Source organism: Vigna unguiculata, chromosome 9, assembly GCF_037176805.1.
Source record: "Vigna unguiculata cultivar grain cowpea cultivar isolate G323 ecotype 2 chromosome 9, ASM3717680v1, whole genome shotgun sequence".
Lineage (NCBI taxonomy): Eukaryota > Viridiplantae > Streptophyta > Magnoliopsida > Fabales > Fabaceae > Vigna > Vigna unguiculata.
Window position 1 is genome coordinate 12,590,968 of NC_140800.1, and position 24,302 is coordinate 12,615,269.

Consider the following 24,302-nt stretch of genomic DNA (forward strand, 5'->3'; position numbering starts at 1 on the left):
ATGATAAAGTTTCCAAGTAATGTGCAATTTTGCTTTTGAGGTGAAGAACTATAAAAGTGACCGTTAAGAGACATTTGGGCCCTAGTGTCATAACAATGTTCCCTTATGTAGTCCTCATATCTTTGTAGCTGAATTGATTATGCATTCAATGGGTCTAAAATCTAGCCCACAATCCCTAATTTATTTATTATGATCAATCATCTACCCTAATTAATTTGCATTATCCTTAGCACTAATTAAAGATCACAAACACACACAAAAAAAATAAAACAAAAAAAGAATAAAATTTTTATTTGGGTTTGACCCACGTGCCATATGCCAATAACATGTTGACACGTGTCATCCAAAATAGAAAAATCATATAAAATGAGCCAATCACAGAAGACGTGGAAATGGTTCACGTCTAATGTTAACTTTCCTTCCTTTAATTATACTTTCATACACACACACACATTAACTATAAGATATTATTTCTTAAACTAATATACGCTAAAATTAGAGATGGCAAATAAACCCGTCCCCGTAGGTATTGCCCGAACCCGTCTCCGTTTTGACGGGGAATCCCCGCATTGACTGAGTATGGGTATGGGTATGGGGAATCCCCGACTTTTTCAATTGGGTATGGGGATGGGTATGGGGATGTACATATCTCCGCCATATTACCCGTCCCCGTTTAAATTATTAAAATATTACTAATTAATTAAATAACCACATATATATATATATATATATATATATATATATATATATATTATTTTTTATTTATTCTAATTATTTGGGTTGTCATGAAACTCATTTGCATTTCAATTATATTTTTCATCTTATCATAATCTTTATGTAATTATGTTCAAAATATGTATGTTAATTAAAAAATGTTATGTCTCACATTTGAATATTTCTATTATTTTTTAATATTTTTATTTAATGTATATTTTTCTTTCACATGAAAATGTTTAATACTCTCAATTAAGTATTTAATAGCACAAACATTTCGTTTACTAGGTAATATAAAAAAAAAATCATTTACTTATTATTCTTATTATTAGTTTTTGTTTCATTTGAATAACTTTTTTATTTCACTAAAACATTTTTTGTTATTTCTCAACTATTGAGTATATATATGTTGATATTTGAAAAGTTTTCTTAGATCTATAAGATATTTTTTAACTTATCATACCCTTAATTATACATTTGTTTTCTTTTGTGCGATTTCTTTCAATAGTCTCTTAAATTGTTTGTAAACATTTGTTAACTTTTTAATATTTTTATTTCTTGTTTATTTTCATTATGTATAATACTATTTCGATATATTTTATTTAATTATTTTTTATTTTTTAACTCATTATCAATCATACTGTAATTTTTTCACTATAATTATATAAATAACTTTTATTTACTACAATATAAAAATTTAATGTAATTGTCATTAATATTTTTTTATTACCATCCAACATAATTGAAGTTCAAAAGATACAAGATCTATGTTAAAATTTTATTATTATGATTATTATTTGTTCTTTGTATCATTTTGATTAAGTAATGTATTATAACTTTTATTAGTGTATAAAAAAGAGATTCATTAGAATTTAAAATATTGAAGTAAACAAATATTTAAAATATATTTTAATCTGAATATTTGTTTCCTTTTATATTTTTTTAAAAGTATTTTTAAATTTCATCAACTAGGTTTCATTAATGTTTGCAAATTTAATAAATGTGTTGGTTCTCATGAAATTTTATTTGGTATTATAATCTAAAATGTAAATAATTATAATTTATTTTAAACTTTTATTATGATTATTATTTGTTCTTTGTATCATTTTGATCAAATGATGTATTATAACTTTTATTAGTATATAAAAAAGATATTCATTAGAATTTAAAAGATTGAAGTAAACAAACATTTAAAATATATTTTAATTTGAATATTTGTTTTTCGCTTATACTTTTAAAAAATATTTTTAAATATTATCAACTAGGTTTCATTAATGTTTGTAAATTTAATAAATGTGTTGGTTCTCATGAAACTTTATTTGGTATTATAATCTAAAATGTAAACAATTATAATTTATTTTAAACTTTTATTATGATTATTATTTGTTCTTTTTTTCATTTTGATCAAATGATGTATTATAACTTTTATTAGTGTATAAAAAAGATATTTATTAGAATTTAAAAGATTGAAGTAAACAAACATTTAAAATATCAATTATGTTCTTTGTATCATTTTGATCAAATGATGTATTATAACTTTTATTAGTGTATAAAAAAAGATTTATTAGAATTTAAAAGATTGAAGTAAACAAACATTTAAAATATATTTTAATTTGAATATTTGTTTTTCTTTTATATTTTTAAAAAAATATTTTTAAATTTTATCAATTATGTTTCATTAATATTTGCAAATTTAATAATTGTTTTAGTTCTCATGAAATTTTATTTGGTATTATTATATAAAATGTAAACAATTATAATTTATTTTAAAGTATTTGATATGGAAGAAACAAATCATTCTAATATTGAATATTTGATAATATTATGTTTCCTTTATCATAAAAATTTTATTATTTTATAAAAATTAATTAAAATTAATATTGAAGTAGTAAGAAAATGGGTATGGGTATGGGTACGAGATTATACCCGTTACCCGGTGGGGATGATGATGGGTCAAAAGTTTAATACCTGTTGGGTTTGGGTATGGGGATGGGGATGAATTTCTTTTACGGGGATGGGTATGGGATAGCGAAACCCGTGCCCGCCCCGCCCCATTGCCATCCCTAGCTAAAATATATTATACCTAGCTATTTCATTTTTTTTCTTTATTTGGGGCATTGTACATGAAGATTTGAAGAAAAAGGTTGTTTGTCTCTATCTTAGTAATCAAAAAGATTATGTATGCATAATCCAAGGTCACAAACCTAGTAGGGTGGTAGGAGAATTTGATTATGGATGATGAACATACCTCCTCCTTAGGAACACCACAATAAAATAATAACAATTATTATTCTTATTAAATAATAATAATAATAATAATAATAATAATAATAATAAATTGTTCTTTAAAAAAGTGAGTGTGTTATGTGAGTTGTCCCTTGGAGAAATGGAGAGTGGTGGGCAAGAAAGAGAAGGAAAATAAAGAACAAAATAATTGAAAGACAAGATTTTGTGTTTGCCATTGTTGGGGAGTGGGTTATACTGTGAAGACTTTGAAAATGTATAAAGCAAGCAACGCGTTAATGCATGTGGATGTGGCTCAGAATTAGGGTTTATGTTTAATTTTCTTCTCACACTTCTTTAACATTCATGGTGTCTATCAGTAAATAATAATATAACATGTATCAGAATCCTACTATTTTAAGAAAAAATAAATAAAACAAAACTTATATAATCATAACATTCGTATCTAAATTCATCCACTAAAACCTTTTCTCATTTTGGCTTTAGATTACTTTTGGTCTCTCTCTTAAGAAAAGTCCTGTGTATAATGCTAATAAGAATTTAAATTTTATGTTGTATATTGTGATTGAGTTCAAAATTATTGTACGTGGAATTTATTAAATAGTTACTGAACAAATTTGATAATCTTTATAGTTTTTCAAGAGAGTTGTTGGAGGAAAGTAAAAGATTTGATAAAGATACAAATTGAATTCGAAATCATTGAATGTTTGTTGTTGTAAAAGTGCTTTCTGAATTATTTATTTCAGAAAATTTTCAAAACAAGCTTTCTGAAATTTCTAAAATGGGATTTCTAGAACTACATTTCTAGAATAAGAGTTTCGAATGAGATTTCTGGAATGAAATTTTCAAAATACAATACATTTTGATACAGGTTTTTTATAACAGAATTTTTAAAATAATTTTTCAAAGTATGTAATGCATTTCGGAATGTATTTTTCATAATAAGTTTTTAGGATACACTTTCTAACACATTAAATGCATTTTAAAAAGAGTTTTCCATAATGAGTTTATTCAACATGTTTTTTCTTTTCTTTCTCTTTAGAGTTGTCTCTCTCCTATTCTTTCTCCGCAATGGTGGTGATATCAGCCGTGATGATGTAATATAGTGAGAAAAGATGTTTCAGTTTTTTATCAGTGTAGAGGTGCAATTAATAATGAAGCAGCTGGAGGAAGCAAAATCCACATATTGGTAAGAGGATTTCTTTTTGGTCCAAATAGTGCAAGTTGATTTTATCTTCTTTGCTTGGGGATTCTTTCTGCACCCCATTGTTTTCTTCCGTCACTCCCAATTTTTGCGGTCATTCTCATTTTGTTTCCTCATTATTATATATTAGTGTAAATACAGATGCTATCGCACCTGTGTGTACATATTTTATATATGCATGATATTATATCAGTAGGTGATGATATTATAATGTTATTAAGTTAATATATAAAATAAAATTATATTTATTAAAAATAAAATAGAATATATCAGAAAAGATGAGAGAATAATATGTTGATAAATAGAAAAAAAGAGAAAAAGAAGAGATAGACTAATTTATAAAAAACTTGTAAAAATAAAGGTCAATTTTCAAAAATTTAATAAATAATTACATTTTAAAAGATAAAATTGGAATTTTGAAATGTGGACACAAAAGAAAAAATTCTCTTTATATATTGTTATAGATTAAATAAGGACATTGGTATTTTGGTACTATCCCTCATTAATATTCAATTTCTCTTTCTTTTAAAAATATAAAAATTAATTTTTGTTAAGAATATTTTATTCTTATAAGAGTTGTCAGATGCTCATCAAATAATGTCTTTGAACATTTTTTTTATTAAATAACTAGATTTTGACCCATGCATATGAGTCTTTTGATTTTTTTTAATTATGTGTTAAGAAAAACAATAAATAATTATTATATTTGAAAAATAAATAATTTATATAATATTATCAAGTGTTATAATTATATTTGATTATAAATATAATATTTAAGTTTATAATTACATAATATAAAAAAGTAAAATCTGTGAACTTTGAGTACATTTTTACGATAGCAATCATATAATAAATCTACTTCGTCTTGTCTCGTGTATACGCGTACGCATGTGTCTTTTTTTTTTTTTAATTATGCGTTAAGAAAAACATAAATAATTATTATATTTAAATAAATAATTAGTTTATATAATTTTATTAAGTGTTATAATTATATTTGATTATGAAAATAAAATTTAAGTTTAGGATTACATAATATAATAAAGTTAAATCTTTTGTGTATATTTTTATAATAATAATAATCATTTAACTATAAATAAGTAGTATTTTTTAAATATCAATTCCTTAAAACTAATGGAGTGATCTTTGTAGTCATTTACAATATTTTGTTGATTTACATGTGATTGATGTAAAACATGACATTAATTGATGGATGACTAGAAGTTGAAGTGTTAAGATATTTTAGTTTTGGAAAATGATATTTTAACTCTCTCGTTTTGACTCCTATTGTACTCCCTGACGTAGATGTCTAATTTCCTTTTATTTTTTATTTGCAAAAATGAAAGTGGTAAGAGAGGGAGGGAAAAAGTGACGAATAGAGAAAGTATGAAGTGTGAAAGAAAGACGGTTACGGAAAAAACACTTCTAGAGCATTCCCCAACAACAAGTTCTTCTTCTTTCCAAACGTTTTATCCCTCCCTGTGAAAGCCAACGCCTTTCTTTCGTTTTCTTCTCTAAAAATTTAGGGTTTCTTTTCTTTCAACAATGCCACACATATTTCCCTAATTATCCTATTTTGCCCCTTTTTTTACTTAAATTCAATTTGGCGACATGGAAAGCGGTGGGTCCGCTCCGGAGGCACCAATTCCGAACGCCAACACTAAGTCGCCATTTATGAGTAAGATTTACGAATACCCTTTGTAAACTAGTAACATTACGTTGTCTATGGTAAGCCACTCAATATGTAAACCAGATTCAGTGAATTAAAACACCTCACTAAGGAATATGGAAGGTATATAGCACATGATGAATTCTTGTGTTGGATAATTGATCCATAACTCCCACATGACAGACATCATGACTCTGAAACTATTAACAAATGACCATTTATATACTAAGTATTGACCTACGCAATACTTTTTGCACACAATAACAGTCTGTGGTAAGACACTCAACATGTAAACCAATTTCAGTGAATTAAAACACCTTACTAAGGTATATGAAAGCTATATATTCAACATAATGAAATCTGGTGCGAGATAATTGGTCCATAACTCCCACATGACACACATCATGACTTTGAAACTATTAACAAATGACCATTTATATACTATGTGTTGACCTACACAATACTTTTTGCACACAATAACAGTTTATGGTAAGGCACTCAACATGTAAACCAATTCCAGTGAATTAAAACACCTTACTAAGGTATATGGAAGTTATATATTCAACATAATGAAATCTGATGCAGGATAATTGGTCCATAACTCCCACGTGGTAGACATCATGACTCTCGAACTATTAACGGATGACCACTGATATACTAAGTGTTGACCTGCACAATACTCTTTGCACACAATAACAATTCGTGGTAAGACACTCAACATGTGAACCAATTTTAGTGAATTAAAACACCTTACTAAGGTATATGGAAGCTATATTCAACATAGTAAAATCTCATTCTCATTTCATCTCATACAATATACATGGCAATCATACCTCATGCTTTTATAATAAAACACTCTTTCAGGCAGACAAGCAACCACATCAGAGAACCAATCAGAACTAGAGCACGAAACCTGCCCCAGTCTCGCTTATGCTAGAAGTTCTCGCTTAAGCGAGCCCTTCTCGCCTAGGCGAGAGCTCGAGCAATGGAACAATGGCTTCTGCGATTTCTCGCTTAGGCGAGACCTCCTCGCCTGAGCGAGATTACTCCTCACTCAAAATGAAGGCTTGTCGCCTGAGCGACAATTCGAGTAGAAAACCTGAGCGAGCTTTTGCTAGTCTTGCCTAGGCGAGGCACACTCGCTTGGACGAGAAAACCAGTGCTCACTATAAGACCCAAGAAATTTAAATAATTATTTAATAAATACGAGTAGTATGAGCCTTTAAGGCATTTAATGCGGAGTGTTGTGACAGGAAAAAGTACTAGCTCAATTGGTTGAGAGTACGTGATTATGTGAGAGGACTTGGGTTCGAGTCCTATGTTTGCCAATTGTATGATATTTTATTATGTGTATTATTTTACTGATATGATTGAATGTGAGTCGTGATAATGTAATCCTATAATTATAGTAATTATCACGAAACATGAATTGGTTGAATTGGTTGTGCATTGACTTTGTAATTGAGGGGTTGTGGGTTTAAACCTTGCTAAGAACGAATTAACTTCTTTCTTTTTGCCAAATTTTCTTTTGGCATGAAGATGAAAGGGTAGAAAAGCCTAGCTACAAAAGTGATTATGTGACCCCAATAAGGCTTATAGCATTGGGCCAACGCCTAGGCCCATTCCTTTTTAATTTCTTTTTAGGCTCTGATACCACTTGATGAGGCCATCGGCGCCGTTGATCGGCAGAAATGTACTCTGTTCGACAGAGACAGCCTCTGGCAGTCATTTGTTCGGTGAAAATGACTGGAAAACGCAGCGGAAGGTTTATAATCGGTGAATAACGCTCGAATCTCACTGGTTTGGAAACCCTAGGAGGATAAATCCTCATCTAAGGTGAAGGGTTTGAGCAGAGACGAAAGTGGGAGTGTTCTCAACCAGATTTATCATTCATCTAAGCTATGTTACAAAGAAATGGTATGCCCTTTTATAGAATTAAAGGCAACCAGGAGAAAGCAAACAGAAGAAGGTGAAGGTCGTCTAACAACATCCTAACGGCAAGAATAGTTGCTGCCTAAACAGAACCCTAACGGCTAAGGATGGAAAACGTGAACGAAAACCCTAGGTTGGGTTGCTACACGTGATACGTTGGTTCACGATACTGAAGATACTGAAGAGAAAGGCGCTCTTATTTGCGCGGATGGAAATGCAGGTGTGGGTTGGATTGATGCGGATTTTGGTTGGGCGTGAAGGCAGAACCCTCACGGAGCGCAGCCCTCTCAAGAACCCTAGTGGCTGGTGATGTAGAAACCTAGCTGCGATGTGGGTGTATTTTAGGCGCAATGAATGGATCACGAGCCAAAACCCTAATTGCATGATGCTAGTGAGCCAGAGGTGTTCAAGGTCAGGTTGGGAGTTCGATTCCCACTGGCAACAACCCACCCAGTATGAATGGACGGAGAAGGGTGATGGGTTGTGGTGCATTGGGCTATAGTAACCTGACAGCCTCTGGGGCCCGAGGAGGGGTAGCCAGGGATGTTACAATTCCTGTCATGATAATAATAATATGTCTGCCTATGTTGACTCCTTGGGAAAATGGTGAGTGACAAATCGTGAGAACAGATTAGCATTGTGGGAGGAAATGTGTGTAATTTGATTCCAAAGGATTAAGATAAGCGAATGGAAATAATCGAATTAGGCAGGATGTTCAATTAATCATAGGTGGATTGGGGTATTTTCAGCATGATAGAGAGTGAATGAATTCAGGAAAGGGAAGGAGCCACTCGCGGGTGCATGGAAAAGAGAGGTTTCTACCAGGAGCTGATATATCACCTGGCGGTACGCTGGTTGCCGCCAGGCGACGACGAGAGTAGGTGCAGTTTGGCAAGCTGAAGTGATTTGGGCAATGAGAGGAGAAAACCATGTACGTGGATGTTAAAATGAAATTAGGTGATGAAATGGGAAGGGATAATATGAGTATGACATTACAGAATGAGACTAAGGAAGAGGAGTGATGATGTGTTTTATATCTATGAGTGGTGAAAGAAGGATATAGAAAAGGAAGGGGAATGTTAATCCTACCAACAATTTTTACGTATTGGAAAGATTAGTTTTCTTTAGGATTGGTGCTTTTGGAATGTGGGATTGTCAAGCCTTGGTGAGTTAAAGAATCAATATTAAAATCGTGCAGCTTAATGAGGAGAGAATTGGATACTAAGGATTGTATGAATTATAGTATAAAGGAAGTAGATTGCTTGATTTTACGACATTAGGTTAATAACTCTTTTCTTAGGACTGATTGAGCCATTTGTTAAGATTAGAGAACTTGATTTATCACATACCTAGAATCCAGGAACATATAAATATGAGTTATAGCAAATTGAACAGATTGAGGTATGCTGGGTGATTAGGAATGAAGTCCTGATAATTGAGAGTGTGGTGATGTCTTTGATAGAGTTTTTAGATTAAGGAGTAACCTAATCGGGGCACCAAAACCAGCAGAAATACGCTACTGGTATGGCGTTTGGCGGCTTGGGTGTGTGCGCCAAGCGATAGGAGCAGTAGGGAGGTTCCTGCAGTTTATGGCGCTTGGCGACAAGGTGGCGGCAAGGTGTGACCTGCCAGGCGATAGACTTGCAACAGTGGGACTGCGAGAGGCTAGCACTTGGCGGCAAGAGGTGACATGCCAGGCGATAGCGGTGAAATAGGGGTTATGTTCGTGGGCCTGGCGCCTGACGATGGGGCTTGTACCGCTAGGCGATCTGTGCAGGTTTTGCCTAGTGGCGCTTAGGTTGTGCCAAGCGGTAATGCTGCAGATTGTGACTTGTGTGTGTTGCGTTTTAAGCAATGATGCTATACTTGGATCAGAAGATGTTGTGCCATAAGCAGGTAGGTTCATGGATGGTGGTGAACGCGTGATGGTATGAGCGGGGAGGTTCATATCTAGTTACTCTCGTGTGAGGATACGAGCGAGGTAGGTTCGTATCCGTGCTCACACTTGAGAGATGCTGCGTGTGGAGAGGTATAGCTGGTTGATCACATGTGTTGGATTACGGGCAGGCAAGTCCATAGAGCAGGACTACAAGCAAGGAGGTTTGTAGAGTAAGACTACAGCGGGGAGGTTCGTAGAGGCAGGACCACGAGCCGGCAGGTTTGTGTGAGCATCATAAACCCTGAATCTGAGGCAAACTATTTGTGTGTTGTGAAGGTTGAAAATCCTTGGGGATAAGGTCTTGGCCAATAACTAACTAGGATGAATAAGATGGGTGTCTTGCTTATATTCGGTTACCTTATATGTTATTTTCATTTTATAAGCTCACCCTTTCTGTTTCTGATTGGCGATGATCGTGTGATTTGTTACACGGGAGCTGATGATACTACAGGTGATGTTTTGGATGCATAGACGACAAAGAGAGGGCTAGTTGGGACATTATGATCTGGAGATTTTACTATGTTTTCTTTTATTATTGTAATGTATTTTGGGAATTGTAATAATTTTATTACTGCTATTACATAGTTTTTGGCGTTTGAATAACAATTTTAAATTTTCCCGCATTTGGGAATGATAATATTACGACTTTTGATTTTCACCTATTATTTATTTATTTAAATTAAGTAATTTCCCTTAGGGATGTTACACTCACCACTGTTCACACGTGCAACATCCAAGCATTCGAGACTCAATTGACATTTATCAATATTCCAGACAATCACAACAACACCCCAAAATCTTAAACACGAAAAAAAGCTAAAACAGGCGGATATGAAGAAAACACGAAAACCTAGTTTCCCTTACCTAGAAAGATGCTAGCAGAAGGCACAAGCACACAAAATGGAGGATTACTACCGCTCTAGGAACTGATTTTTGAGCTGAAAATACTGACACCAGAACCAATAATAAGGTTACTAAGATAACCCTAGTCGGAACTACGACAATAGAGACAGGGAAGTGAAAGTACCAGTTGGTGATTAACTTACATCGAGTAAACGAAGCTTAGGTACCTCGGAGAAGAGCCTTGATCAAACCCTAGCAGAGCTCTCTATTAGAGAAAAGAGAAAAGGGGAGTGAGCTATTTTTGCAAGTGATTTTAGAATGAAAAACCAAGAGGCTGGAAGTGAGTCTTTGAGGGAACCCTAAGGGCTGGCCCTTAGGTCCACCAGATGAGGCTAGGCCCTTAAACTTTTAGGGTAGAAAAAAAATAAGTGGGTCTTAAATAAATAATAATAATAATTTAAATAATAATAATAATAATAATAATAATAAATATTTATTAACACTAATCATAATAATAATAGTCAAAATTTATAATTAAAATTTTGAGTTATATATAAAATTAAAATAAAATGCGTATACATATGGAATAACAAAAAAGTATATATATAAAAACTTTAACCAATATTTAAAATAAATTGGCCAGATGGAATCATAAAGATATGAAGTTAAATATAAATTATTCCACACACACGCACGCACACACACACGCACACACACACCCACACACAGTTTGGTATGAATTTGATATGGGATATGAATGAAGGTTGGTCATAAAGTTTGGCATGAGATTGGTATGCATGATGAATACCTATTTTGGATGGCGAAACATGATTTGTATGTGGTTAGGACGTAATTCCATGAGTCTCTAGGTGAGACCTCATGGTGGTGCCTCAGTTGGTCGGGACGTAATTCCATGACCCATGTTATTAGGAGTTCATGGTGGTGCCCGATCTATATAATTTAGTAAGGATTCAAGGTAAGGTTGCATCTTGACACTCTAAAGAGTTAGTTTGTCTCACATAGAGTGTACTGACTCTAGTGGTGAGAGTAGCAGGAGGTCTGAAACTCATTAAGGACTAACCTTGTGGGTAGGCGATGAAATATTGTAACATATACCTCGATAGAGCAGCTCAGTAGACCAAGAAGTCCACCACAAGTGCAAGCATCCGCTGAATCCGACTAATTATATGTATCCGGATGAGTCGTGTCTCGAGTCTTTGTGTATTGTGTGCAAGTCATAACATGATTAGGTGATATTTGCATTTTTTTATTATGGATATGTACGTAACTGTATGATAAATTGTTTTCTGCTCTAGCTTACCCTTTTTGCTTATTTGATTGCTATGTGTGTGGTTCTTCTCTTTTGCGATGATCATCAATTTATTGATGTGAGCTGAAGCGAGAGGTACTCGTGGTCGATAGGGAAATGATGATTCCGCTGCTGAGCTTTGTGGGATGGTCTTCGTTTCTCCGAGTCTTATTTAGGGTCGTGGCCCATGTATCACCTTATTTTGAGTATTAATCATTTATTGTAAATTCTTGTACTTAATTCAGTATTGGCATCTTGGTGTGCCTTATTTTTCCTCTGAGTATTTTGGATAATTATATGGAGTGACGTTATACTCTGAATCTTCGCTCCTTATATTATATTGTGTGACGTTTCATTTAATTGAGTTTAATTATTAAATGGAGCGTTACATTATACTCTGAATCTTCGCTCCTTATATTATACTCTGAATCTTCGCTCCTTAGAGTTTGTGGACTTGGATGTCCGCTTAGCTTTCTCTATGTCATTTTGTGTGCTCTTAGTTAAGTTTGTGTCTTATCTAGTCTAACTTTTGGTTTTCGTGTGTGCTAGTGAATTATGGCACCTCCTCGTAGGACCTCTCAATCCTCTTAAGGCGATATACTAGATATCGCTAGGACAATAGAATCGATGATGGATGTTATGACACAACAGACACTGCTATGATGTAGCAACACGAGGCATCAATGCAGCGATAGGCAACGTCGCTTGAGCAGCAATAGCTGGTGATGCAGTAGATGGAGGCTGCTAGGGTAGCTGCGGATATGGAAGCCCTCCGTCAGCTGGAAGAGAACAGGATAGTTGTATCCATCTTTGGTTCTGAGACACGACCTGTAGTCAGGGAATGAAGTCTAAAGGACTTTCTGAAGCATCACCCGGTGAAATTTAATGGCAAGACTACCATAGATCAATGGCTAAAGGATTTAGAGCGTATTTTTTATGCAAAAATGTGCCCTGCGGAGAACAGACTAGCCTTTGTAGTATATATGCTTACAGGAGAGGCGGAACATTGGTGGATCAGCATGAAGTCCATCATGGAGGAAAGAGAAGAACCAGTCACGTGGGAGGCCTTCAGGGGAAAGTTTCTATCTGAATACTTTTCCGACAGTGTGAGGTACGCGAAGGAGATGGAATTCCTCCAGTTGACCTAGGGAGGGAAATTAGTGACTGAATATGCTGAGAAGTTCAAGCACCTTAACCGCTTCTACACGTTACCACTCGACAAATAGTGGAGATGCTGCAAGTTTGAGAATGGTCTCTACGGTGTTATTAGTTTGATGGTGGCCCCATTATCCATCAAGGATCTTGCTGCCCTGGTGGAGAAGGCCAGAGTGATGGAGAAAATGAAGAATGAGGTAGAACGTCAGTGCCTGCCACAACATCAGAGGATTGGTGAACCATCGGGGTCCAAGCCGAGACATGAGGAGAGGAGGAAGCCTTATGACAGACCTCATCACTAGTCTCAAGGGTCCTGGAACTTCCCCACATAGCAAGGTCGAGTGCAGTGCTTTCAGTGTGGAGGCCCTCACCTGAGGAGAGTATGTCCACATATGGAGGGTTACCGTAGATGCAACAATTATGGCAAGGATGGCCACTTTGGTAAAGATTGTCCTTCCCTTGCTAGGGTAGTGGTACGACCTCCAGTTCAGACTCCTGCGCAGAACCAGCAGAGGAACAGAGGCAACAAGCCCCAAGCGACGGGCAGAGTTTATGCGATGACAAGAGTAGAGGTTACAGGCTCTGATAACCTTGTTATGGGGTATTGTATGATTGTTGGGGTGAAATTTTGTGTGCTATATGATTCTGGAGTGACACACTCCTTTGTGTCAGATGCATGTGTGAAACTTTTGGATCTGCCAGTGTGTAAGCTACAGTGTGAACTTGTGGTATCTACTCCGACATCGGGTTTGGTCAGGATGTCTTCCTTGTGCATTAGATGTCCAGTGGAGGTGGAAGGGCGCAGATACAGGGTGAATCTGATATGCCTGCCTCTACAAGAGTTGGAGGTGATCTTGGGTATGGATTGGCTATCTGCCAATCGCATTCTTATAGATTGCCGAGAGAAGAGGTTGTTGTTTCCCGACTCAGAAGAGCCTGAGTTGGTATCTTCTCAAGGGGTTATGAAGGAAATGCAGGAAGGCGCTCAATGTTTCATCATCTTCACGCACCTAAAGGTGGAGAAGGAAGAAATAACGTCAGTGATACCAGTTGTGCATGAATTTGAAGATGTATTCCAAGAGGAAGTGTCAAGGTTGCCTCCGAGTAGGGAGGTGGAGTTCTCAATTGACCTGGTGCCTGGAATCGGTCTAGTGTCGATGGCTCCATATCGTATGGCCCCGACAGAACTGGTAGAGCTAAAGAGTCAGATTGAGGAATTACTGGGGAAACAATTCATAAGACCTAGTACTTCGCCTTGGGGAGCACTAGTGTTGTTGGTGAAGAAGAAGGATGGAAGTTTGCGTCTGTGTGTGGACTACAGACAGTTAAACAAGATGACCATCAAGAACAAGTATCCCCTTCCGAGAATTGATGACTTGATGGATTAGTTGCACGGATCGTCGATGTTCTCGAAGATAGATTTGCGGTCAGGATACCATCAGATTTTAGTGAAGGCGGATGATGTGCAGAAGACGGCCTTCGGGTCTCGATATGGGCACTACGAGTACTTGGTTATGCCTTTCGGTGTGACCAATGCTTCGGCTATGTTCATTGACTACATGAACAGGATCTTCAGGCCATTCTTAGACAAGTTTGTCGTAGTCTTCATAGACAATCTACTTGTCTACTCCAGAACTCAGGAGGAACATGCAGAATACCTGAGGTTGGTACTTGGTATTTTGAGGGAGAAGCAGTTGTATGCGAAACTGTCCAAGTGCGAGTTCTTGATGGATAAGGTGCAGTTTTTGGGCCATGTGATATCTACACAGGGCATTGCAGTGGACCCAGAAAAGGTTGAGGCAGTGGTTAAGTGGGAGAGTCCCAAGTCGATCACAAAGATCAAGAGCTTCGTGGGTGTAGCTGGCTACTACAGGAGATTCATAGAAGGATTCTCCAAGATAGTGGCGCTTTTGACACAACTTACCCGGAAGGACCAACCTTTCGCCTGGAGGATAAATGTGAGGAAAGTTTCCAAGAGCTTAAGTGGAGGTTGACGAGTGCTATGATACTTGTGATCCCTGACGTTGTTAAACCTTTTAAGGTTTATTGTGATGCCTCTCATCTAGGGTTGGACTGTGTGTTAATGCAAGAGAAGAAGGTGGTGGCTTATGCTTCAAGACAACTTAAGGTGCATGAGAGAAACTACCCCACTCATGACCTGGAGTTAGTGGCTATTGTGTTTGTCTTGAAGATTTGGAGGAACTATCTCTACGATGCTCAGTTTCGTGTGTTCAGTGATCATAAAAGCCTCAAATATTTATTTGATTAGAAGGAGTTGAACATGAGACAGAAAAGGTGGATGGAATTCTTGAAGGACTATGATTTTGAGCTACTTTATCATCCGGGAAAGGCAAATGTGGTAACGGATGCCTTGAGTAGGAAGATTGTACATACTGCACACCTTATGATCAAGGAGGTGGAACTGCTAGAGAAATTCAGGGATATGAAGCTGCAAATGGAGTTGGAATCTGAATCCATTAGATGTAGTAACCTAACTATATCTAGTGACTTCCTGGACTCGGTCAGAGAAAGACAATTGTTGGGTGCCAGTTTGAAAAAAAGTTAGAGAGCAGCTTGGGTCAGATGAGACAAAGGATTTTGCCATGGGTAATGATGGCATATTGAGGTTTCAGGGCAAGGTGTGTGTGCCGGATGATGTTGAGGTAAAACGGTTGATCCTTGAGGAAGGGCACAAGAGTCGTCTTAGTTTGCATCCTGGCATGACTAAGATGTATCAGGATCTCAAGGAGACCTTCTGGTGGCAGGGTATGAAGAAGGATGTTGCACAGTTTGTATCAGCCTGTTTGACATGTCAGAAGGCGAAGGTGGAGCATCAAAGACTCGGTGGAATTCTACAACCTTTGGAAATACCAGTGTGGAAGTGGGATAACATCTCTATGGATTTTGTGACCCATTTGCCAAGGACTTTTAGGGGGCATGACACCATCTAGGTTATAGTGGATCGACTGACCAAGAGTGCTCATTTCTTGGCGATGAACTTGAGGATGTCTATGGCCCAGTTGGCTTAGTTGTACATTAAGGAAATCGTGAGGTTGCATAGAGTGCCGTCAAGTATAGTCTCTGACAGGGATCCGCGGTTCACTTCACAGTTTTGGCAGACTTTGTAGAGTCCTTTGGGATGCAAGTTGACTATGAGTTCAACCTATCATCCCTAGACCGATGGTCAATCCGAGAGAACGATTCAGTCGCTTGAGGACTTGTTGAGGACCTGCGTACTGGATCATCTAGTTGCTTGGGATGATGTTTTGCCCTTTATAGAGTTCACTTACAACAACAGTTTCCATGCGAGTATCGGCATGACACAGTATGAGGCTCTATACGAAAGGAAGTGTAGGACCCCTCTTTATTGGTATCAAGATGGGGAAGCAGTATTGGTTGGGCCAGAGTTATTGGAGCAGACCACCACTAAGAAAGTGAGAATGGTGAGAGATAGGATGCAGGCCTCTCAAAGTAGGCAAAAGGCTTATGCAGACCGCAGGACGAGGCCCTTGGAATTCGTGACTGAAGATCACGTGTTCCTGAGGGTGACCCGGATCACTAGTGTGGGAAGGGCTCTTCGCTCAAGGAAGCTTTCTCCTAAGTTCCTTGGCCCTTATAAGATATCGAAAAGGATTGGTGGTGGCTTATGAGATTGCATCGCCTCCTTAGTTGGCAAACCTTCATTCGGTGTTCCATGTGTCATAGTTGAGGAAATATGTGTTTGATCTGTCTCATGTGTTGGAGGCCAAGGATGTGCAGATCAGGGAGGATCTCACTATGAAGGTACCACCAATGACTTTAGAAGATAGCAGAATTGAGGAACTTCGGGGAAAACCAGTCAATCTTGTCAAAGTTATCTGGGATCGGAGGATATGTGACTCTACTTGGGAGTTGGAGGAAGACATGAGGATGTCGTGTCCATATTTGTTTCCCTAGTAAGTCTTTATTTTCGAGGTCAAAAATTTTCTTGTTGAGGAGAATGTAAGGCCCAATTATTTATGCCCTAATGTTTAAGGGCTGGCATTAAATCTGTTGGGCCTAAGGGCTGGCCTATAGGGTGCTAAGGCCCCTAAAGCAACCTAACCCCTCTCATTTTCAGCTCACTTGCCAAAATTTGTACTCACACACTCTCTCATTTTCTCCACAGAACCTCTGCTAGGGTTTATCCCTTTATCCCGTTCAAGCTAGTTAAACTCCGTTCTCCCTCAACGTAAGTTAGTTCTTGAACCATAACCCCTTTCTAAGTTATTTTCGTGGTTTATGTTGGGGCTCACTGTAGTAAATCCAATCTTCCTTTTGTGCCACTGTCTCCAACTCTTAAATCTACTCTTGGAGCTGTTGTGGTTATGGGCTTAGGTGTCGAAGTAGTTTGTTAGCTCTTTCCAGGTAAGGGAAGCTAGAACTCTTACTATTTTTGTGTTTTCATTACATATTATTGGTCTTGCCGCTTTATTTCGTGCTTTTGATGATTGAATGATGTTTGGAATGAGATGAATATCTATTGTGAAATTGTTTTAGACAAACTTGTATGTTGACTTGCGCGAACAATGGAGAAAATCGGATAATCTCGCCCAAGCGAGTGGTGCTCGCCTAAGCGAGAGTATCAGGAAACCCTCTCTGGTGTTGCGCGAGCTGTCGCTCAGCCGACATGCTCCAGTCTTGAGCGAGAGGCCATCTCGCTCAGGCGAGGAGGTATCGCCTAAGCGAGAGAACGTGACAGCACCACTGTTCCCTCTTTGAGTTCTCGCTTAGGCAAAGGGAGCTTGCCTGAGCGAGAGAACACTCTCGCCTGAGCGAGACTCTTCTGCCTGAGCGAGAAGCTGGGCGAGAATGAACCATGTTCTGTTTTCTCCTTTGTCTTGGTATGTTTGCCACATGTTTGGATGAATTAATATGTTAAAGGCATGAAGTGAATAATGTGCATGCATGGGATTGGTTCATGGATTGAATATGATGAGTTTGGTATGTGTAAGACCTAGTAAATTCATATAAATAATAACTAATAAAGTACAAGTAATTGTGGGTTGAGAATAACCTAAGAGAATTTCTTGACAAGTCTTATATAAGAAATAGTTCTAGCTCAAGTGATTGAGAGTACTTAGTTCTATTGAGAGGACTTGGGTTTGAGTCTTGATGTGCCATTAGTGTGATATTTTAATTGTGTTTTATTTTACCAATATATTATGAGTGCGAAAGCATGGTTTAAGCTTGTATGTATGTGTGAATTAACATGAATCATGTGATAGTTTGTTGGTATGCATGTGTTTGATAGGTAGGAAGGATGTGGGTTCGAATCTTGGCTAGAGTGAATCTGGAAATCAGAAAGGTAGTAGTTTAGGTGTAGTAATGGCTATTAAACTTTAAATTTAAATTAATTTCGTTTTTTATAATTTTTTTATTTATTTTGGGCTGAATTGGTGAGAGGGAGAGGAGTGAGTGAGAAAACAAAGAGTCATAGTGTGTGGCAAGTGAGTTCGGAGAAATTGCAATCTAGAGAGGGAATTAGAGTGGAGGCAAGGAGGGGAGCTTTGGGAAACAAGGAAGAATTCATTTGGAATTGTTTGAAGCTAAAACATCAGGTAAGGGGAGCTGCACCTAATTGATTAATGAGTGAATAATGCATGTTTTGGTTGTATGTTGAATGCATGAGCCTTTTTTTTCTTTCGTTTTTGATGTGAAAATCATGAGGTTCACGTATAACTGTGTGTTATCGGGTTCGCGTGATTAAACTGTACACGAATGAAATCTGAAAGCATGATTGGGGTCTTTATGTGCAATTGGGGGATTGGGTTGAATTAGTGGGGCAGCCTGGTTCTTTCCGCATAAACTGAGGCGGTGTTAAAAAAGAAGTATCTGTGAACTATTTCATTTTGTATGTTCTTAACTATTTCATTTTGTATGTTCTTAAATTTTTGTTGGTGGCATTGCAAGGCTAGAATTAAATAAGTAGATTCTTTTCTTTAGTAGGTTTAAGACAATGGTTATTTTGATGGGACATTTTCACCTAACCCTTGGTACTCTCTCCAATTTTACGTGTGGTGACTTATGACTTGCAAGCCTTTTGGTTTCAAATAAAGTAACCAAGCAAAAACACTTTAGTACACCAAATTGGGGTCTACGAATTTTGTCATTGAAATTGTCAGTAAGTGTGGGTTCCTTTTGTGGCCATGAATCCAAGTTCTTTCTTTTATTCTAGTCGCGGGTCCCATTAATGTTTGAGTTGCATTAAAGTAGTATTATATTGTCCTTGATATGTGTGTGGTTTATACCTTTTACAATGCATATACAATGGTACCTATTGTTTACATGATGGATGGATTACGTGATTTCAAAATGGAAGTCATGGTTCACTTTGATTAAAAACGGTATATTATAAGTATTATTATTAGAAGAATAATATGATTGAGTGGTAAATGATTGAGTGTAGGAGAGTAGTTTTCTGTGTGGATAAAATAGATTATAGAATAGTTCTATTTTGGTTGTTGTTTGGTTTACTGCATGGTACTAAATTATTATTTTTATTTTATGACCATTGGAAGAATTGATTTTGCTTAGATGAGTTGTAGCTTGAAAAGGAAGTTCCTTGCTTTGTTTCCACTGCATTATTTTCATATGAGATAGTAGAAAAAAATGCTTTCAAAGTGTTAATGTTAGTTAATTATTTTCTTTGGTTATTTTGATATTTAAGGTGTTTGAGTCCTTTAATTATTATGAAATCAGTGGTGAGTAATTTTTGGAATCCTGACAGTAATATAGTTAGATTGGATAAGTAAAACAAAATTAAAGTTATATTAAAGTTTACGTGTAATATAATTTGTATAAAGTTAAATATATCGTACAAGAGTTAAAAGTTGGATGATCTAGTGGAGTAAGAATATTTTTGGGTGTCTTAAGTTTTGGTTTACGGGTAATGGATTCTTCTTCCAAGGTGCAGTAAATGTTGTTTTTATATATTATTTTATAATTGTATAATGTTGATAAAATATTATATGAATATAAAGGTTAAAAGGTTAATTTATTATTTTAGTGGTTGCAATTATAAATTTAATTATTACATGCATTTTTACTTTAATGGGGTATTTAAATATAGACAATATAATATAAAATTTTGAATTATTATATTATTTTAAGATAATACAATAATATTAGGTGATTACGGTATTGTGGGCTAAGCAGTTGCAACCCAATTTTTGTCTGGCGGCGCTTAGGCAGCGTCAAGCAATAGTGTAGGGGTAGGGGTCCGTTGTAAATGGATTTGCATGGATGGGCTTGATGGCTTGGTCAGGAACATGCTGGATTAGTTACGAGCGGGGAGGTTCGTAACGAAGATTTGAGATGCGTGATTGATGCGGGCGGGGAGGTCCATATCTGTTGTACTCTTGTGTTGGGATACGAGTGGGGAGGTTTGTATGTTCCGTGCTCACACTTGAGGCTACTATGAGCGGGGAGGTTCATAGTAGGTGTTCATGCATGTTGGACTACGAGCGGGCAGGTTCGTAGAGTTGGACTACGGGCGGGGAGGTCCGTAGAGTTGGACCACGAACGGGTAGGTTCGTGGAAGCATGATAATCCCTAAGGACCAAGGTTGTGAATGGATCTTTCTCATATAGGTTATGAGATTGGGGTGTAATGTTATAAAGAAATCAATAAACTAAAAATTGACTAAAATAGATTGGGTGAGGCTTAATGTTTATTATTTTATTGTTTGTATTATTTTTCTTTCTCAGCTCACCCTTTCTGTTTGTGTGTTTGTGTTTGGCGATGATCATGTGACTTGTCACGTGGGAGTAGATGTGAATCCAGGTGAGAACGCCGATGCATAGTGACAGAGCGGGGCAAATGATGGGGGATTTTTCTCTATGTTTTATTTTCATGCATTTTGTAATAAATTTTATGATGTTTTTTCTCTATTATGAACATGTCATAAAGATGGAGTAGTGTGATTGAACTACAGCGAGATAAGTTTTAAATTTTCCCGCGCTTGGGAACTTTATATAATGTCTTAATTCCAAAAGAACATTTATGATATATGCTTTATCTAGTAATATCCATCTAGGGTGTTACAATATGAATTTGATATGGGATATGAATGAAGGTTGGTCATAAAGTTTGGCATGAGATTGGTATGCATGATGAATACCTATTTTGGATGGCGAAACATGATTTGTATATGGTTAGGACGTAATTCCATGAGTCTCTGGGTTAGACCTCATGGTGGTGCCTCAGTTGGTCGGGACGTAATTTTGTGACCCTTGTTAGTGGGAGTTCATGGTGGTGCCTCATCTATATAATTTAGTAAGGATTCAAGGTAAGGTTGTATCCTAACACTCTAAAAAGTCAGTTTGTCTCACATAGAGTGTACTGATTCAAGTGGTGAGAGTAGCAGGAGGCCTGAAACTCATTAAGGGCTAACCTTGTGGGTGGAGGATGAAACATTGTAACATATAGCTCGGTAGAGCAGGGAAGTCCACCACAAGTGCAAGCATCTACTGAATCCGACTAATTATATTTATCTGGATGAGTCTTGTCTCAAGTCTTTGTGTATTGTGTGCAAGTCATAACATGATTGGGTGATATTTGCATTTTTTATTATGGAGATGTATGTAATTGTATGATAAATTGTTTTCTGTTCTAGCTTACCCTTTTTGCTTGTTTGATTGCTATGTGTGTGGTTCTTCTCTTTTGCGATGATCATCAATCTATTGATGTGAGCAGAAGCGAGAGGTACTCGTGGTCGACAAGGAAATGATGATTTCGCTGCTTAGCTTTGTGGGATGGTCTCCGTTTCTCCGAGTCTTATTTAGGGTCGTGGCCCATGTATCACCTTGTTTTGAGTATTAATCATTTATTGTCAATTCTTGTACTTAATTCAGTATTGGCATCTTGGTGTGCCTTGTTTTTCCTCTGAGTATTTTGGATAATTATATGGAGTGATGTTATACTCTAAATCTTCGCTCTCCTTATATTATATTGTGTGACGTTTCATTTAATTGAGTTTAATTATTAAATGGGGCGTTACATTACCAAATACCAATTAAAACTCCATTCATAATTAAAAAAAAATTAAATTAATTAATGAAATCAACTAATTGATAATATACCTTTAGAAATTGTTCATATACTTATTAATTATAAATGTATAAATTTAAAAGATTTCAGTATATGAAAAAAAATCAATTCATAATTAGAAAATTAAAAACAATTATTGGAATTAATTGGTTAATTAATATAAAATAATTTAGAAACAAATCATAAAATAGTAGTATTAATAAGTTAATAAAAAAATAAAAAAAAATAGAACAATTGATTATAATTATAATAACAAATAATAATAGTAAAAATATATAATATAAAAAAATATTCAAAAGAAAATATAATTATTGAATAAAATTATACTATCAATAATAATGATGATGATAAATATAGAATTAAGGAAGAGAATGCAAATTGAATCTTTAATTTTTAAAATCAAATATAATTACTATAATTAAGATAATTTGTCTCCACCATAATTAAAAAAATAAATTAATATTGAAATTGACTTTATAAATGAAAATAATAAAATGTAATAAATTTAAAAGATTTTAAAATATATGAATAAAAGACTACCTATTCATAATTAGAAAATTAAAAAATTATTCCCGATCATATTCCACAATAAAATAATTATTACTTTGAAAAGGTTAAATTTATAAAAATTTAAAATAGAAATAACCAAATACAATTTGATTAGTTTGGCGGTATGAACGATAAGAAATGATAAAAGTAGAAGGACCAATATTTTTGCAATCGACCCAATTTGAACTAAAAAAGTAAATTATTTTCATTAAACTAAAACATCAATCTCCATTTTTATTGTTTTTCTTATTAAAAATATTTATAGTATCACATTATTTTCCTTTAAAATATCTTTTAACAATAATATTATCATGTCTTTTACTTTCTTATCCTACTTATATATTATTATTAACACATTCAAATTTTATTTATTCAAAATAAGTTGAATTATATTTGTTCCTGCAGAGAACAAATAAGATGAGTTAAGCACAAGCGTCACCTTACCATGTAGTCCGCTATCTTCTCAGTTGGCCTCTTCCCGGTCGATACATGTCGGATTGGACCCAGAAGGGGTTACCTGCAGAAGGGACTCCGAATCTCAAGTGAGTCAAAACTCTCAAAAAGGTCAAATCTGTGATTAATGAATACGTACCTTTAATTACTAGGGTCCACGCGTATTTATAGAGCATTAATGATGTCTGGTTATCCCGTGGGTCGAGCCTTGACTTGGGCTCTAGCTTGGGCTGTGAGTGGGCTTGGGCCCTAATCCAGGCCCTTAAGGCCTATTGAACGCGGGGGCTTCCATTTTACTAAGTCTTCAAGAGCGGTCTGATCCGTTTACTTCTTGACTTGTCGGATGTCGTCCTTGGCCGCACACTGTCCTAAGTTGGCCGCTTTGTTGTTACTTTAGCCTTTATTCAGTTATGAGTTTGAGTCCATGCCGGCCCAAGTCGTGTACTTGGGTTGTTTCCGGCATATATGTGAGGGTTGTCATTTATATGGTTAAGTTGACCAGGTCCGGTACAATATTATTTTTCCTAAATAAAATTAAAAAAAAAATTACAGGCTAATTTGTAATAAAATTAAGATAATGTCTTTCCTTCTCTTTATCAAGCTGATAGAGATATCTTATCATAATATTTTCCAAAGCCACATGTAGAAAAAGAAAATAAGATAAATGAAGTTTATAAAGATTGTCCAATTGGTAAGATCTGTTACTTCTCCAAGATTATTTAGACATAAACTTCTTACATTTATCTTTTGTATAAATTTTTATCCAAATAAATTCAATACAAGTAAAGAAAACATAAGGCAATTAAAGCCATCCAATTTTGATCACATCTTATAAGAATGACACAAGTTTGGGCTAATTTAACAAATAAAACCCACGAATATGAGAAAAAGAGAAATAAATACTATATAATCTCAGTTACAACTTCAAATTTCCACCATTAATATGACATGGAACTATTACTTAGGACCAATGTCCTTAAGGGTACAAATATGCTCCTCTCCCATAGTAGACATAAGAGATATAACCAAATCTTTGCCCTCAACAAATCCATCATTGATCTGCGTCATGCAGATTAAAATCAGTATAAGAATAAGCAAATTATGAAAGTTTAACAGATGATCAAGATCATGCCAAAGAAACAAAAAATATTTCTTCCAAGTTTAGAGATACGCAGAAAAATCAAATGCATTTGTTAAGAAAACCCATCTCAAACCTTTAACCACA

The 24,302-nt window shown here is 35.7% G+C and overlaps 2 protein-coding genes across 2 annotated transcripts; both read left to right on the top strand.

Annotated features, from left to right (window-relative positions):
- The first annotated feature begins 13,398 nt into the window (after positions 1-13,398).
- Positions 13,399-15,275, top strand: LOC146883562 (uncharacterized). Its single transcript, XM_085666614.1, has 3 exons — positions 13,399-14,196; positions 14,395-14,964; positions 15,048-15,275. Exons 1-3 carry the CDS (start codon positions 13,399-13,401, stop codon positions 15,273-15,275), a joined length of 1,596 nt encoding a protein of 531 aa, XP_085522740.1.
- Positions 15,276-16,323: 1,048 nt separating this feature from the next.
- On the top strand, positions 16,324-17,746 carry LOC146883563 (uncharacterized). The gene is made up of 4 exons (XM_085666616.1): positions 16,324-16,551; positions 16,712-16,941; positions 17,286-17,370; positions 17,525-17,746. Exons 1-4 carry the CDS (start codon positions 16,324-16,326, stop codon positions 17,744-17,746), a joined length of 765 nt encoding a protein of 254 aa, XP_085522742.1.
- The last annotated feature ends 6,556 nt before the right edge of the window (positions 17,747-24,302 follow it).